The sequence below is a fragment of the Periophthalmus magnuspinnatus genome, chromosome 5, assembly GCF_009829125.3.
Source record: "Periophthalmus magnuspinnatus isolate fPerMag1 chromosome 5, fPerMag1.2.pri, whole genome shotgun sequence".
Lineage (NCBI taxonomy): Eukaryota > Metazoa > Chordata > Actinopteri > Gobiiformes > Gobiidae > Periophthalmus > Periophthalmus magnuspinnatus.
In genome coordinates, this window is record NC_047130.1 from 20,015,968 (window position 1) to 20,030,294 (window position 14,327).

A 14,327-nucleotide genomic window follows, 5' to 3' on the forward strand; every position below is an offset into this window, starting at 1 on the left:
ATATAGGACTTTAGTAACAACATAGAAACAATTAGTGGTACATGTAAACTTTGTTACTGGTATTTATTGCTAATACTTTGTTGTTTTCTTGTATTGTTAATATGAAAGAAACTAGCATGAATCTGCATGTTTTTTCTAACCCTGTTCTCTCCATTCTGCTGCTCAGGAGAATGAGGAGGGCAGCTGGGCACAGGTGGGTCTGCTATTCTGGGCACATCTCTTTACTGTTAGATCACATATAGGGATTTTTTAAAAATCAGCCAGTACTGATATTTGACTTGTTGTGGCCGATAAAAACTGTCATCAACCCATCAATCAAAATTCTTGGTTGATTAAAGACACTTCCTGTGCATTAGTCAACTTAATGGGGTTGTTGAAATACTAAAAGTTTGGACCATATATTTGTCCTAAAGTGCAGTGACAAGACAAGAAAAGTACTTGTAAATTAGACAGAATAATGTCTGGTATAAACTTATTCCATGCTTTCTCCTTTCTGCAGTAGCCCAAATAAGGCAGGCAAAGCAAGACAAGGCCAGGTTATTTGTATAGCAGAATTGGTATGCAAAGTAATTCAAAGTGCTTTACTGAATAAGAAAGAAAATAAAGTCACAATACAACAAATCAAAACTTAACTAATCATCATAAATTTACATTAAAAAAGAAGAGGCAGAATGAAAACCCTTCAGTCATATGCACAGATAAACAACCGTTTTGAGCCTGGATAAATACTTATAATCCCAATAAAAACAGATAACAAAAAAATGGTCAATTTACAGTTCTATGGCCGACTATTTTTTGCCTGTAATTGTTGTTTGAAGATAGGCAAATATAATATACTAAATAAATCATCTATACTGAAAATTGTTTTTTAAAAAGCGGCAAAAAGAGCTGACTGAAAATGTAAAAAATAAGACGTTTCAGTGTAGGAACAAAGTAATGTTTATTAATTTTAGGATGCATTCAGAATTCAAAATATGGACTTAAAGGGACTAAACTCAGAACTAAACCAACTAAACCTGGATTGGACCAGGACTTAGCTAGTACTACAACAGGACCAAACCAAATCTAGTAATTTAGAAAAAGTGAGTGCTCATCAAAGATCCACTGGGAATGTAGACAGCAAAAAAATCAACAAAACTGATCTGAGGCACTGATGTTAGGTAAAATTCTTAATTTTGCGAGGGACAAACCAAATCTAGATCTAAACTCAAACTAGACTCAAACAAAGACCAAACAAGGACAGGTCTGAACGCACTCTAAAGGTTCATTTGACAGTGCTTTCACATTTCATTTTGTTAGATACTTAATCCTTAATCCTTAATGATATTTACAGGATTGTTTTAGCATATTCTTAAAGACTGAATGATCATGAATCCATAAAAATATCAAGATTATTTGGAGATCTGGGTTTCACTTCCTGGTTTTTTACCGTATTTTAATTGATCTGTTTCAGACATTGGCGTACGGAGACATGAATCACGAGTGGATTGGTAATGAGTGGTTGCCGAGTCTGGGCCTGCCTCAGTACAGGTCCTACTTCATGGAGTGTTTAGTCGATGCTCGAATGTTGGACCATCTCACCAAGAAAGACCTGCGGAGCCACCTCAAGATGGTCGACAGCTTCCACAGGTCAGCAAAGGATCAGGAGCTGTCACTTTAGTTTAGTTTAGTTATTAGTTATTTTCTTTAAGATTAAGATGTATTTCGGACCACAGTAGCTCAGTTGGAGTGTTTGTCCACTGATCCAAAGGTCGATGGTTCAAATCCCATTCTCGTCGTAAACATCATCGGTTGAGCGGTCACATCCACATCCCACAAATGAATGCTGTTGTGTCTGTGGGCAAGACACTTAACCGCCCCACTCCCAGTGTTTGTGTACACTGGTGTATGAATGTGTGTGAATGGGTGAGTGGTTCCTTGATGTGATGAAAGTGCTTTGAGTGCCTTGAAGGTGGAAAAGAGCTGTATAAAAACGTGAGCATTTTTTTAATACTATATAATGATAGAAGTGTAGTCAGGGCAGGGGTATGATCGATCAGCCAATCAGGGCTAGGCCATCTCTAGAAAAATGAAAAAATAATTTAAACCTACACAGGCTTGAGAGGCCAGATCGTGAGCTGTGGGATGCTCTTGAATCTTTTACAATTATAATCTGAAGTCAGTCATATTCACCAAAACAGTTAAAAGTAGGATCTTGATATTATAGCGTTCTAGTGTAAGGAAACAAAGCAAATTTCCTCTTGTTGTTTATTTTCTGAACACAATGGCCACTGTAGACCATAACTCATGCCAAAAGAAAAACAAAACAACAGCAGTCTCAACTCACTACAGCCAGTCTCCAAAACAGACCAGAAACCGACCAATAGAGTCTTCACATCAACTTGTCCGCATAGCAACCAAGTGTCACATACAAAAGCAGTTACATAAACAACAACACATAAACCGTTAGAAGAACAACAAGGGTGTCAACTCTGAAACACAAAATATCAGATCATTACAGTATTTACCTTTGCCGACACACACCTTTGACTTTTCACCTGTAGCATTTATCTTATGTTGTAAATTTACATACAACTTAAGTTTCTTGTGTGTACAGGGCGAGTCTGCAGTACGGGATCATGTGCCTGAAGAGACTCAACTATGACCGAAAAGACCTGGACCGGAGACGAGAAGACGCTCATCATGACATGAAGGGTAAACACTACAAATTGTCACATTTACTATGTTTACACTGAACAGTTTTAGCTTAAACAGAAAGGCTCACTATTGTCTCATCTTAGTATATCTCAGTTGTCCAGGACTGATCCATCGCAAAAGAAAAATAAAATCTGTCAACTGAACAAAAAGTTGTAGGAGTGAAGACGTATTGCTGCTCATCCAAGTCCCTTCTTTAGTTCTGGTCAGATTGACACTGTCTTATATCTATCTGAAGGGAGGAGCTTACACTGAAACTCAATGAGCATTTCACACATATTAACATCTTGGCTAGCCTTATTGTTCTCTTGATTTTTTTTGTTTTGCTTTGGGTCTGAGGATGGAGTTATAGATGGGGGAAAGATGATGTCTAAGGCCATTCCCGTTCAAGGAAGGATGGTCTTTCCGAACAAAAATCGCTTCTTTAACATCCCTCTCAAACCATTTCTTTTCTTTGGCTAAGGTCTGTATCTCACTGTCTTCAAAGGAGTGGTTAGTGATTTTGAGATGGAGTATTGTTAGTATAGTATCTCTGTGGCAGTCTTGTGCGTTCCAGGTTTAGTCCTGGTTTGAGCCCAGTTTAGTCGTGGTGTAGACTCGGTTTGGTCCTAGTATAATCGAAGTTTAGTTTAAGGTTTTCTTTAAGATCAATTTTGATGTAATGTTTGGAAGTGTGTTAAAAGTTAAAAGTCAAAATTAATGGTAGAAGTTTGACAAACTGATATTACGGACGCAAGACTGCCCATCTGCACCATCGGTCCCTCCAACCACCGACACTCACTCACATTCATATTAGGCAAGGTGTGTGGAGTGTTTTACCTAAGAACTCAACGTAAGAGCCACGGTTACCCACTGCAGCACTTGGTATTCCCAGCGGTCTCCCTTCCAAGAAAAATTTTTACCAACAGAATATTTTTAGAGAGCTTATAGAGCTTATTGGCCATGGGCTTTTCTAGATTTTAATAAAAAAGCATCAACATAGACTGTATAAAGAAGTGGACTAAGGGAGTGTGACGTCCCTTATAGCGTTGAGCTCATTAAGGCTTGTAGTTCTATGGGCATATCTCTGGGAAAGAAGGCGCTGTTGTCTGTTATTAATGTTCATATTTTGATTTACGGACACAATAACAAAATAAAAAATACCAAGACACAGAGTAGAACATTTTAAGACGAAAATGACGGGTCTGACAGCAGCAGTTGCAGAGACGGGGGCCACAGTTTTTCAATAGAAAGTGAATATTTTTGAAAGTGATGGAGTCAGAAGCACGCCCATGTCCACTTCCCATTTGGCTTGCATATTAGCTATGTTCATTTATATATACAGTCTATGAGCATCAACCATGGGAGAAAAAAAATACTGGGCTATCAAAATTACTGTAAAATAATTTGGATAGTATTAGTATCCAAATAAGTAAGTAAGTATTTGAACGATAAAAGTGGTCTGTTGTTCTATATTGCCCATACACTTAAACATATCTTCCTTATGTGTGCTACCTCCTCCCTGTTCTACTGCTGTGTCAATTAGCCTTAAGCTCGTGGACAGCTGCGGTTGGAGCTGTCACTGCGCCAAATGAAAAAAGGCCTAAAATTGTATGATGGTAAGCCGTGCATACCAAGGCTGTGCACACACGCTTGTATAGAGCGGATTGCCCTGTTGACCTTGAGTTTGAAGCTGGTTTTGCTGTTGCCTTCAGCTGTTCTGGACCATCACAGACCTAATGTGTTGCCCCCCGTGCCCCCCCTGTCCCAAAGCCCGGGCAGCTGCACTTTAAATGGACAAAGGAGTGTGCCATAAGTCTGACACGATATGGATATAATCTCTTTATCTAGAGCAGCGGTTCTCAAAATGTGGTGCGCAGCCTGTTAGGGGTCTGCAGATTCTTTTGATGCTACTAGACATTGTTTAGTCCAAGTTTGAGCCCAGTTTAATACTGGTTTTAGCACTTGTACAGTAATAATTAATGTTGAATTAATTAAATCGTATATATATATATTTATATATATATATATATATATATATATATATATATATATATATATATATATATGTGTGTGTATATATATATATATATATATGTGTGTGTGTATATATATATATATATATATATATATATATATATATATATATATATATATATATATATATATATATATATATATATATATATATATATATATAAAGATGCGGTACCCAATTCTTTCATGTAATACATTTAAATTTCTTTTGTCCATTACAAAGTATAAAAGCAGATCTTATGGTTAAAATTAGATGGTTGTGTGCTCTCTGCATCTAATCATAGTGTTTTTATCCTCTGTGATCCAGAAAGTGCGCTGTTAGCATTGTTGGTTTGAGCATTACAGTAAAACTCCACTCTGACATCTGAAAGTTGTGAAAAGCAACTGTAAACTCATTGCAGTGAATAATTGGGATGCAAAGAAAGTGAGGAATAACTTAAAACAATACAAAATATAAAAAAACAGAACTTTTTCATTTTAAAGACAGAAAAAATAGGTACAGTGCCTTTAAAATTAAAAAAACATCTATCGTTTGTTTTTGTATCGTAAAAGTTGTTCTCTGTAATAGTCAGAGCAAGGAATCAGTCTGCTTAGTTTATTATATTATTTATTATGTTATTTTCCTTAATAGTAGATGAAACACACTGGTAGAGCCTTAAATCTAACCTGGATATATCTGTGCCCTTTAGACGTGCTGGTGTGGACCAATGAGCAGGTGATCCACTGGGTGCAGTCCATCGGTCTGAGGGAGTACAGCGGAAACCTCCTGGAGAGTGGAGTCCACGGAGCTCTACTGGCCCTGGACGAGACCTTCGACTACAGCGGGCTGGCTTTGATACTGCAGATACCCATGCAGAACACACAGGTACTACATACAAACACTACTACCACTGCTACTACTATTACTACTAGTACTACAGTCTGGTGCTAATACTGCAGATATCCTTGTAGAATACACAGATACTACTACTAATTCTAGTACTACTACTAGTCCAGGCACTACATATAGCCTCTCTGGCTAAAACAGGTACATTTACAGAAATATTGATAAATATATACACTGCCTCTCTTAAATAAACCAAATAAATAAATGAATACAACAGCAGTCTGACATTAATACTGAAGTTACTTATGTAGAATACACAAGTAATACCACTAATATCATACCAGTAATACCACTAATATCACTGGCAGAGGTTACACTAAACATGATTATTATTTTTGAGTTTTAAGACTATTAAAATGACATGTAAATAGCAAAATCTTCTCATTTCGTTTTAACCATGGTCTCTCTGATCACTCACGTCAGATATTAGTAGTTTTTTTACATATCATGTCAAGTACTACCACTACCACTACTACTTTTTGTCAGCCAAAATGCATGTATGCACACAATATTAACTGAATGGTTTCCTCTCCATTACACTCAGGCTCGTCAGGTTCTTGAAAGAGAGTTCAACAACTTACTGGCCCTGGGTACAGACCGCCGCCTTGAGGAGGTAGTCACTCAAGATTATTAATGTATCTGTGTTTCATCGCCATATCACTGGTTTTGGTATACTTCTAGTTTAGTCTGGGTATATCCCTGGTTTAGTCTTGGTTTAATACTTGTTTAAACCAGGTTTAATCTTAACTTAGTCCTTGTTCAGTCCTGAATTCAACTTGTCTACTTTCCTTTAGTTTTGTCTCAGTCTTGATCTAGGTTGGACACATTTATCCCCAGTTGTATCTGTCAAAAATTAAATACCATCATAAACATCCACATATTCTGTTTCTTTTCTCTCCCTCCTCAGTCGGGAGATGATAAGTCATTCCGGCGCTCCCCCTCATGGCGTAAGCGATTCCGGGCGCGTGAGGGGGGCTCCGGTCTGGGAATGATGGCTGGATCCATGGAGACTCTACCTGCTGGGTTCAGAATGCCCTCCATGTCAATGCCCCCCAATGTGAACCTGCATATGCACAAGAAACAGCTGCAGCCTGAAGGTAAGACCAAAGAACTGGTTTAGGTCTGGATTAGTCCTGGTTTAGTCCTGGTTTAGTCCTGGTTTAGTCCTGGTTTAGTCCTGGTTTAGTCCTGGTTTAGTCCTGGTTTAGACCTGGTTTAGTCCTGGTTTAGTCCTGGTTTAGTCCTGGTTTAGTTCTGGTTTAATTCTTGTTTAGTCCTAGTTCAATCCTAGTTTAGACCTGGTTTAGTCCTGGTTTAGTTGTGGTTTGGTCCTGGTTTAGTCCTGGTTTAGTTCTGGTTTAATTCTTGTTTAGTCCTAGTTCAATCCTAGTTTAGACCTGGTTTAGTCCTGGTTTAGTCCTGGTTTAGACCTGGTTTAGACCTGGTTTAGTCCTGGTTTAGTTCTGGTTTAATTCTTGTTTAGTCCTAGTTCAATCCTAGTTTAGACCTGGTTTAGTCCTGGTTTAGTTGTGGTTTAGTCCTGGTTTAGTCCTGGTTTAGACCTGGTTTAGGCATGTTTTGGGTTTAGTTTAGCCCTGGTTTAGCACTGGGTAAAGGTCAATATGCACAAGAAACAGCTGTAGCCTGAAGGTAAAAAAGGCCATGCTTAGTCCTGGTTTAGGTCTGGTGTAGTCCTGATTTAGTCCTGGTTCAGACATGTTTTAGTTTTAGATCGGTCCTGGTTTACCGTTGGTTAAATCCAGGTATATATAAGTTTAGTTTATTGGTTTATTTTAACACACACAACAATATGCACAACAAACAGCTACCAAAGACCTGGTTTAGCAGTGACTTAGTGCTGGCTTATTCCTGGTTAAGTCCTGGGTCATAATTGGTAGATCATGCATAGTCTTGTTTAAATCATGGTTTAATCCTGGTGTATGCCGAAGCAATAACTGAAGCTGCCAGGTACGGACCAAAGTATGCTCAAACACACTAAAACATACTAACCAAACTAGCATGTCGTGGTTTGATTTTTGTTTTTGTACTTAATTTACTGCATGGTGTGTTCTTGTTTGTTCTCCCCGCCCACCTCTCTCTCTTTAAGCCCCGCCTCCAGCTCCTCCGAGACTTGACCCCTCGGCGGTGAGGACCTACTCATGCTAACTCTGCTAACTAACAGGAGCGCTAATGCTAACAGGTAAGCTAACAGAACAAAACCCCCAAATATTATTACTCGCAATTACATTCAAGGATTAGTGCGTAATTGAGATCAGCCAATTATTTACATTAACTCATGAGTTGTGTGTTCTGTGCACATACATATTCCTCTGAGGAGTTTTTTCTTGTAGAATATGTTCATAACAGCCTTTTTCGTGCAAGATACTTCACCTGTTTTATTTAAAGCCACACCTTGTAACTTTTTAATCAAAAATGGGAATAAACAAGAAACATCTTTTTTCAGTTTGGATGTTTTGAGTGCACTGAAAAATACAGAGAAACATTTGTCCTTACAATGAGCAAAGTTAGACTTGCATCTCTACAAATGTGTCTCTTTTTTAGCCTTTGGGATGGATTTTATTCTATAGTACTGTAGCGCTGTGGTGTAAGAAAACCAAACTGACCCAATGACTGATGAATTCAATCTTCACATCCGCTTGTCAGCATAACAACCAAGTATCACATACAAAAGGAGTTACATTAAAAACAACACATTAACATAGCAAAAGACGAAATTAAATCTGTCAACTCGACAAATCATTGTAAGAGTTAAGACATTTTGCTGCTCATCCAAGTTGCTTCTTCAGTTCTGGTCAGATTATTGGTGCACACTTATATCTATCTGAAGGGAGGAGCTAACTACACTGAAACTGTAAACAGCTATTGTCTCCAGTTTCAGCCTTAACGATCCTATTCAACCTGTAATGGCTATTGTTCTCATTGTTCCTGTTTGTTTTTGGTCTGAGGATAGAGTTGTGTATCGATGACAGAGATTATGTCTCACCGACCAGAACTGAAGAAGCGGCTTGGATGAGCAGCGAAACATCTTCACTCTTACAGCGATTTGTCCAGCTGACAGATTTAATTTCATCTTTTGTTATGGATCAGACCTGGACAACTGAGAAATTACACAGACAACACATAAATAGCTACAAGAACAACAAAAAGTGTCAACTCTGAGGTAAACACAAAATATCAGATGATTACAACACAGAGTATGGCAGTAAACTCTTCTATCTCTGTGGAGAATGTTCCCGAGTATGGTTTTAACTTTCTATTTCCATGGATTTATGCCGGCGATATGCCTTCTCCAGAAAGTTACATACTATACCTATAATATGTCCATTCTCTGATACATAGTTTTATTTGACTGCTCCAATAATACAAATCTCCACTGTGCCTCTCTGCAGTGCATTGTCATTACCTGTACGGACACATGCTTGCGGCCTTCTGAGAGTGACATGCCAAATCCGAGGTTTTTTGGGGGTCCCCGGGGGCGGTCCTCCTCACGCCCGGGCCCCTCCTCCTCCCATTGACCTTTCACCTCTCGACCGGACACGTGCAATACCGCGGCTAACCTTTGAACTCCAACCTTTTGCGAGTGCTGGCCGGCTGCGCTCCCATGTACAGTTCGTTTGACCCCAGTGCCCCCAGTCGCCTCAGTGTTGTGGTGTTGTGATTATGTCCCAGATCCTATCTCGGCTGTGGGTTCAATTCCTGTTTTTTAGACATCTTGAAGGTTGTTTATCAAAACTCCAGGATCCTTTTTTGGACAAATCAGTGTTATCTGCTGCTTAAAGCCTCTTCCATTCCCAAAAATCTGAACAAATATGGATCAAATTGCTTAAAATAACTCAAAATTTGTGTTTGCAGCCTAGAAATATTGTTGGCAAATATTTTTTTCTTCTTACGATATAGCTAAGTAGATAAATTTGAGGTAGCATTTTAACGATAGTAAACTAAACTCAAAGGCAGAACTAAGTAACCTTTTTACCTTTAAAAAATGATGGTGGGAGTCAGTTTGATGGCTAGTTTTTGTGGGGTGTAAAAAACTTGTTTCTAACCCATTGTCTCTGACCTATTGTCTGGAGAAAGTATATTGTAGTTAGCCAAGATGCTAGAAAAAAAAAACATTGTATGAATTCAAATAGATTTTCATTTATTTTTATTTATACAGGGAGAGCCCAATGAGAGCAGTCTCTTGTTCATGGACGCCCTGTTCAAAATATAATACAAACAAAGACAAAATAAATAAGTCCATTTAAGCATTAAAAACAGAAGCAGGTGTGAGTATAAATGTTTGTTACCAGATTATTAAATTGCATGTGTGACACCAAATTATTAAACTACTAAACTAACAATTTTGCTGGTCCTTGAAATATATTCAATTTTTGGGAATTAAAACAACCAGAAACTCTTTTTCCGTTTTTGTGGGGTCAGTCCTTAGACTTGTACAGTCATGTGATCTTGTATTAAACGTTCAGATGGAAGTCAAAGTTAAACCAAGCCTGTAATCATAAGTATTTAAGATTTTGTATTTATTTTTTAATCTATACTTAATAAATACATAGCTTGTGATCTAACAGCTATGAAAAAGTAAGGTGAACTCTCTCACTGAAAATGCCACGCTTGACAATACCAGAGAAAGCACACTGTTTGTACAAGTGTAGTTTAGTCATCAAAAATCAAATATTATGTCATCGTCTCAGGACTCAGCCTTTTCAGGAGATAACCATCTGAAGAAGGGTCCTGAAGTTTTAGGAAACAAAAGGGTGTGTCCCATTTCTGTTTGCTTGTCTTCTCAAAGCCTTAACTTCTCGACCACTCAGCTGTCAATCACCCGCCCACCAAGGAGCCAGAGACAGTGGAGTTTAAAAGTGAACAGGACACTTTATTCTGGGAGTAATCTTCTCATTCATTTTTTGACTTTTCAAGAAATTATGACATTCATGTTTCATTGTTTGATTTTCTGTGGGTTAAATCAACAAATGTGAAGCCTTGAAAAGCGACTACTGTTTGGGCCAATACAAAATAAATAATTAAGGTTTAGGTTTTAAAGGAATGACAGAAAACAAAACTTAAAAAAGCAAAATATAGCAAAAATATGTACAGCTTTGCTCTTTATAAAGTTTCAGAAGTTCCTGTTAAATGAAATTATAAACATAGTCCTGACTTGGCCCATCACAGATTAGCCTCCATGAAATACTTAATATTTCATTTTTCAAAAACGCTGTAGTAAACATTATGAATTTTACTTCCAAAACCATAAATCCTTGCCCATTGTTGAGCTTCAGTGACTCCCTCTCCTTTGTGTCCGTGATTTACAGTTAAAAATTAAGGATTTGAGATTTTGAGGAGCCAAGTGAACAGAAATGGGACGCACCCCAATAAGTCCAAACCAGCCTGTCTACACTTCCTGCTCCTCTCTGATTGGTCGGAAATTGAACATGTGACCAGAAGTGGTTTGGACCTGAACACTTTCAGAGCCCACTGCACATCGCCCTCGACCGGTTATGCAAGGTATTACTCCTTTACTGTCTGTACATAAAATGGATGACTTATGTTTTTTATAGAAATATTATATATAAATATATATATTGGAAATATCTATGGAAAATGATATACTATTGCTGTATGAACCCTGATGCCCTGTATTGATAGTGACTGTTCTTCTCTCTTGCTTTCTCTGACTGTGTCTTTGCTGTGGTGTAAAATGGTGGGAGGACTCTTCACAGGTTCATGGGTCCAATTTGAGACTTTCTTCTCTTCCTCTTTGCCTCTGAATCTCTCTATCTCTCTCTCTTTTCTTCCTGTTTTAACACTATGTAGCCATTACCTCTCCTTCTCTCTGCCTCTCACGCCTTCTGTACCAAACATAGACCGCAGAGGAATAGTGCGCTGGACAAAAATCTTTTATATATTTGGATATATATTGGTTTTCTGTGATCTCCGCTGCCCTGGGACCGATTGACAGAGATGTGGCTGCCAAGTTGCACATACAGCTCCCTCCAACGAACAATGCATTTCCCACTCAAACATCACATCCTTACATAGGTGAGGTTTTTGAAGTGTCTTGCCCAAAGGTAGTATGTTAAAAATATATGGATATTTATCTGTTGATTTAGAACCTATTCTTATCTATGACCTGGCCAAAAGTGATGGGCAGTACCAAACAAGTATTGCGATATTGATCCGATACCAATAACAATGAGCTTTGTATTAAAATGCATTGAAATTTTTCTGCTATAACAAATTTAACCTTGACATTTATCATTATCTTTGCACCCATGGACTGTATATATAAATGGACATAGCTAATCTGCTAGCCACCATCTTCCAAATAGGAAGTGAGCATGGGCTCTCTTCCGGCTCCATCAGCTCTGGCTCCAATTCGCCTCTCTCGCTGTAACTGCTGCTGTGAGACTTGTCATTTTAGTCTTAAAATATTCGTATTAACCAAATGTACATGATCTTCTATGATACATTAACAACAGACAAATCAGGCACCTTCTTTCCCCGAGATCGCTCCCATTAGCATTCGCAACAAGGTTGATCAGTAGCTTTGCTCAGCACCCACTCCGTGCTAAACCAGCGGTGTGAGCAGGAAGGGCTGTTACTTTCAACAGCCTCCGTCCAGATTGGCTCTTTGGTTGCTATGATACTCGTGGTCAGAATTCCATGGAACTCGGCTCCAAATTGGCCCTTATAACTGCTCTAGCCTCGATGAGCTTCATTTGACTGGAGTCGAACGCTATGGGCGACATCATGCTCACTTAGTCCAATTCTTTATACAGTCTATGGCTCCACCTCAGCTTTAACTGATCTAAAAATTGATCTATGTGTAGATAAACAAAAATATCAGTGATGTGTTTAAAAATTTATTACAATTAGATTTTATATTTAAAGTTTTTTTTGCATGAGAATCAACATTTTTTGATGCTTCAGTCAGTATCAATACACTGGTCAGTATACTTGTATATCAGTATTTTGGTAATGATACACCCATTACTACTGGTCAAGTGACAATAGAAAAAAAAAACTTACTGTGTAGTTACATATAGTGAAAAATCTTCCATCATATACTTGAAAGTCCCAATGCTAAACTTCACTGCTCCACTGTCCCTCTGCTGTCTATGGTACCACACTATGTAGCCTATAGTTCTAGTGAGAATCCTTTAATCTGAAGTGTGTCTGCGTGAATGAAAACGCACAAAGAATATTCCGGAAAGTCGTGCGTCAGTAGAACAAACCCCAGCCATGTGACTTTTTTATTTTCCAACTGTGAATGAATCGTGTGAACACTGTAGCTCCGCCGACCTCCTCCTCTCAAACAACTGTAAACTGCTGCTCAACTTCAGCCAATGAAATCACTGCTCACAGAGACGGGCGGACATTTTGGACGGGTTCCTGTCACTTCCTGTTTGGACGGTTGCTATGGAAATCTTTCAGTGTTTCAGTGCCAGGCGTGCTTGATCAAGGCTGCATTCAAATTCACTCTAGTGTTGCCAGGATACGAAAATTTCAAGCTCACTTTTCGATATTAAGGAATATTTTGCATAAATGTTTAACCCTAAATGATAGATAGGCCTACTTTCTTTATTATACAATGCGGTTTTATACTAGTTCTGACAGAATTCAAGACCATTCTGTCCAAATAATGTAATTCTTAGTGTTGATACAGGCTCAAATGACAATCTATTTTTAATTTGTAATTTTAGTATTGATTAGTATCTGATTTTCAATACTTTTGACAAAACTAATTATAATATTGGGTATTGGGTTCAAATTTTTGGTGGTAGGACATGGATTAGTGGAAAATGGGGGTTAAGCGACACATGACTCTTCTATAGCACATTAGCATCTTTAACGTAGGCTACATAATTCCATAAACAGATACAGCTTTTTCATACTGATGTTAACGTCCTAATTTGTCAAAGTTCTACAAAGCGTGCAGTCAATTAAAAGTGTGTGCAATGTACTTCATGCCATGGATTCTCACACTTTTTAGGCCCGGCAACCCAAAAGTTTTCATGCAGACGGCCCAGGACCCTCACTATAAAAGGGCATTGACATCATTAATAAGTTTCCCCAAAATATACTGTTTTCAGTTTAGAAATGATATCTTCCAAGTCATCTCAAGACCCCCACTTTAGGACTTTCATGTAGCCTAACTGATATTCAAAATGGTCAAATTTTTAAATAGCACTTTTCCACCTTCAAGGCACTCAAAGCACTTGACATCAAAGAAGGACTCACTCACTCACACATTCATACACCAGTGTACACAGACCCTGGGGGTGAGGTAGGTGAAGTGTCTTGCCCAAGGACAGAGCGACAGTCTTCATCTGGGGGAGCTGGAATCGCATCGCCAACCTGTGGGTCAGTGGATCTAACTGCTCTACGAATGATGTTTATATATGAACATCAAGTCAAATTATTTTAACCAATTTTGTGCTAAAATCTAATTTGCATCTATTTTGGACAATGCTGACACAGTTTAAGGAGTATACGTTCCCGGTTTAGTCTATGGTATGTGTTAAATGAGTGGGTTTGGACGCAGCCTTGAAGTTCGTTGGGCATGTCTCCACTCGCCTGGTCACTTTTAATCTGTTGTCATGGAGATCTTGGATGGACATATTTGGACTGCTTCCTGTCGCTTCCTGAAGAGCAGATCACAGCATTACGAACTAGTGAAGTGCTGGATGGGTGTACACAAGTTTAATTTTTATTT

The 14,327-nt window shown here is 38.4% G+C and overlaps 1 protein-coding gene across 1 annotated transcript in view; it reads left to right on the forward strand.

The window, feature by feature from the left end:
• ppfia4 (PTPRF interacting protein alpha 4) overlaps positions 1-9,404 on the forward strand; it is a 93,142-nt gene extending 83,738 nt beyond the window's left edge. The window contains 8 exon segments of the mRNA XM_055222195.1: positions 167-193; positions 1,454-1,629; positions 2,597-2,694; positions 5,400-5,575; positions 6,141-6,209; positions 6,504-6,693; positions 7,704-7,796; positions 9,007-9,404. Of these exon segments, the coding sequence (XP_055078170.1) occupies positions 167-193; positions 1,454-1,629; positions 2,597-2,694; positions 5,400-5,575; positions 6,141-6,209; positions 6,504-6,693; positions 7,704-7,762 (795 nt within the window). The 3' untranslated portion in view covers positions 7,763-7,796; positions 9,007-9,404.
• The last annotated feature ends 4,923 nt before the right edge of the window (positions 9,405-14,327 follow it).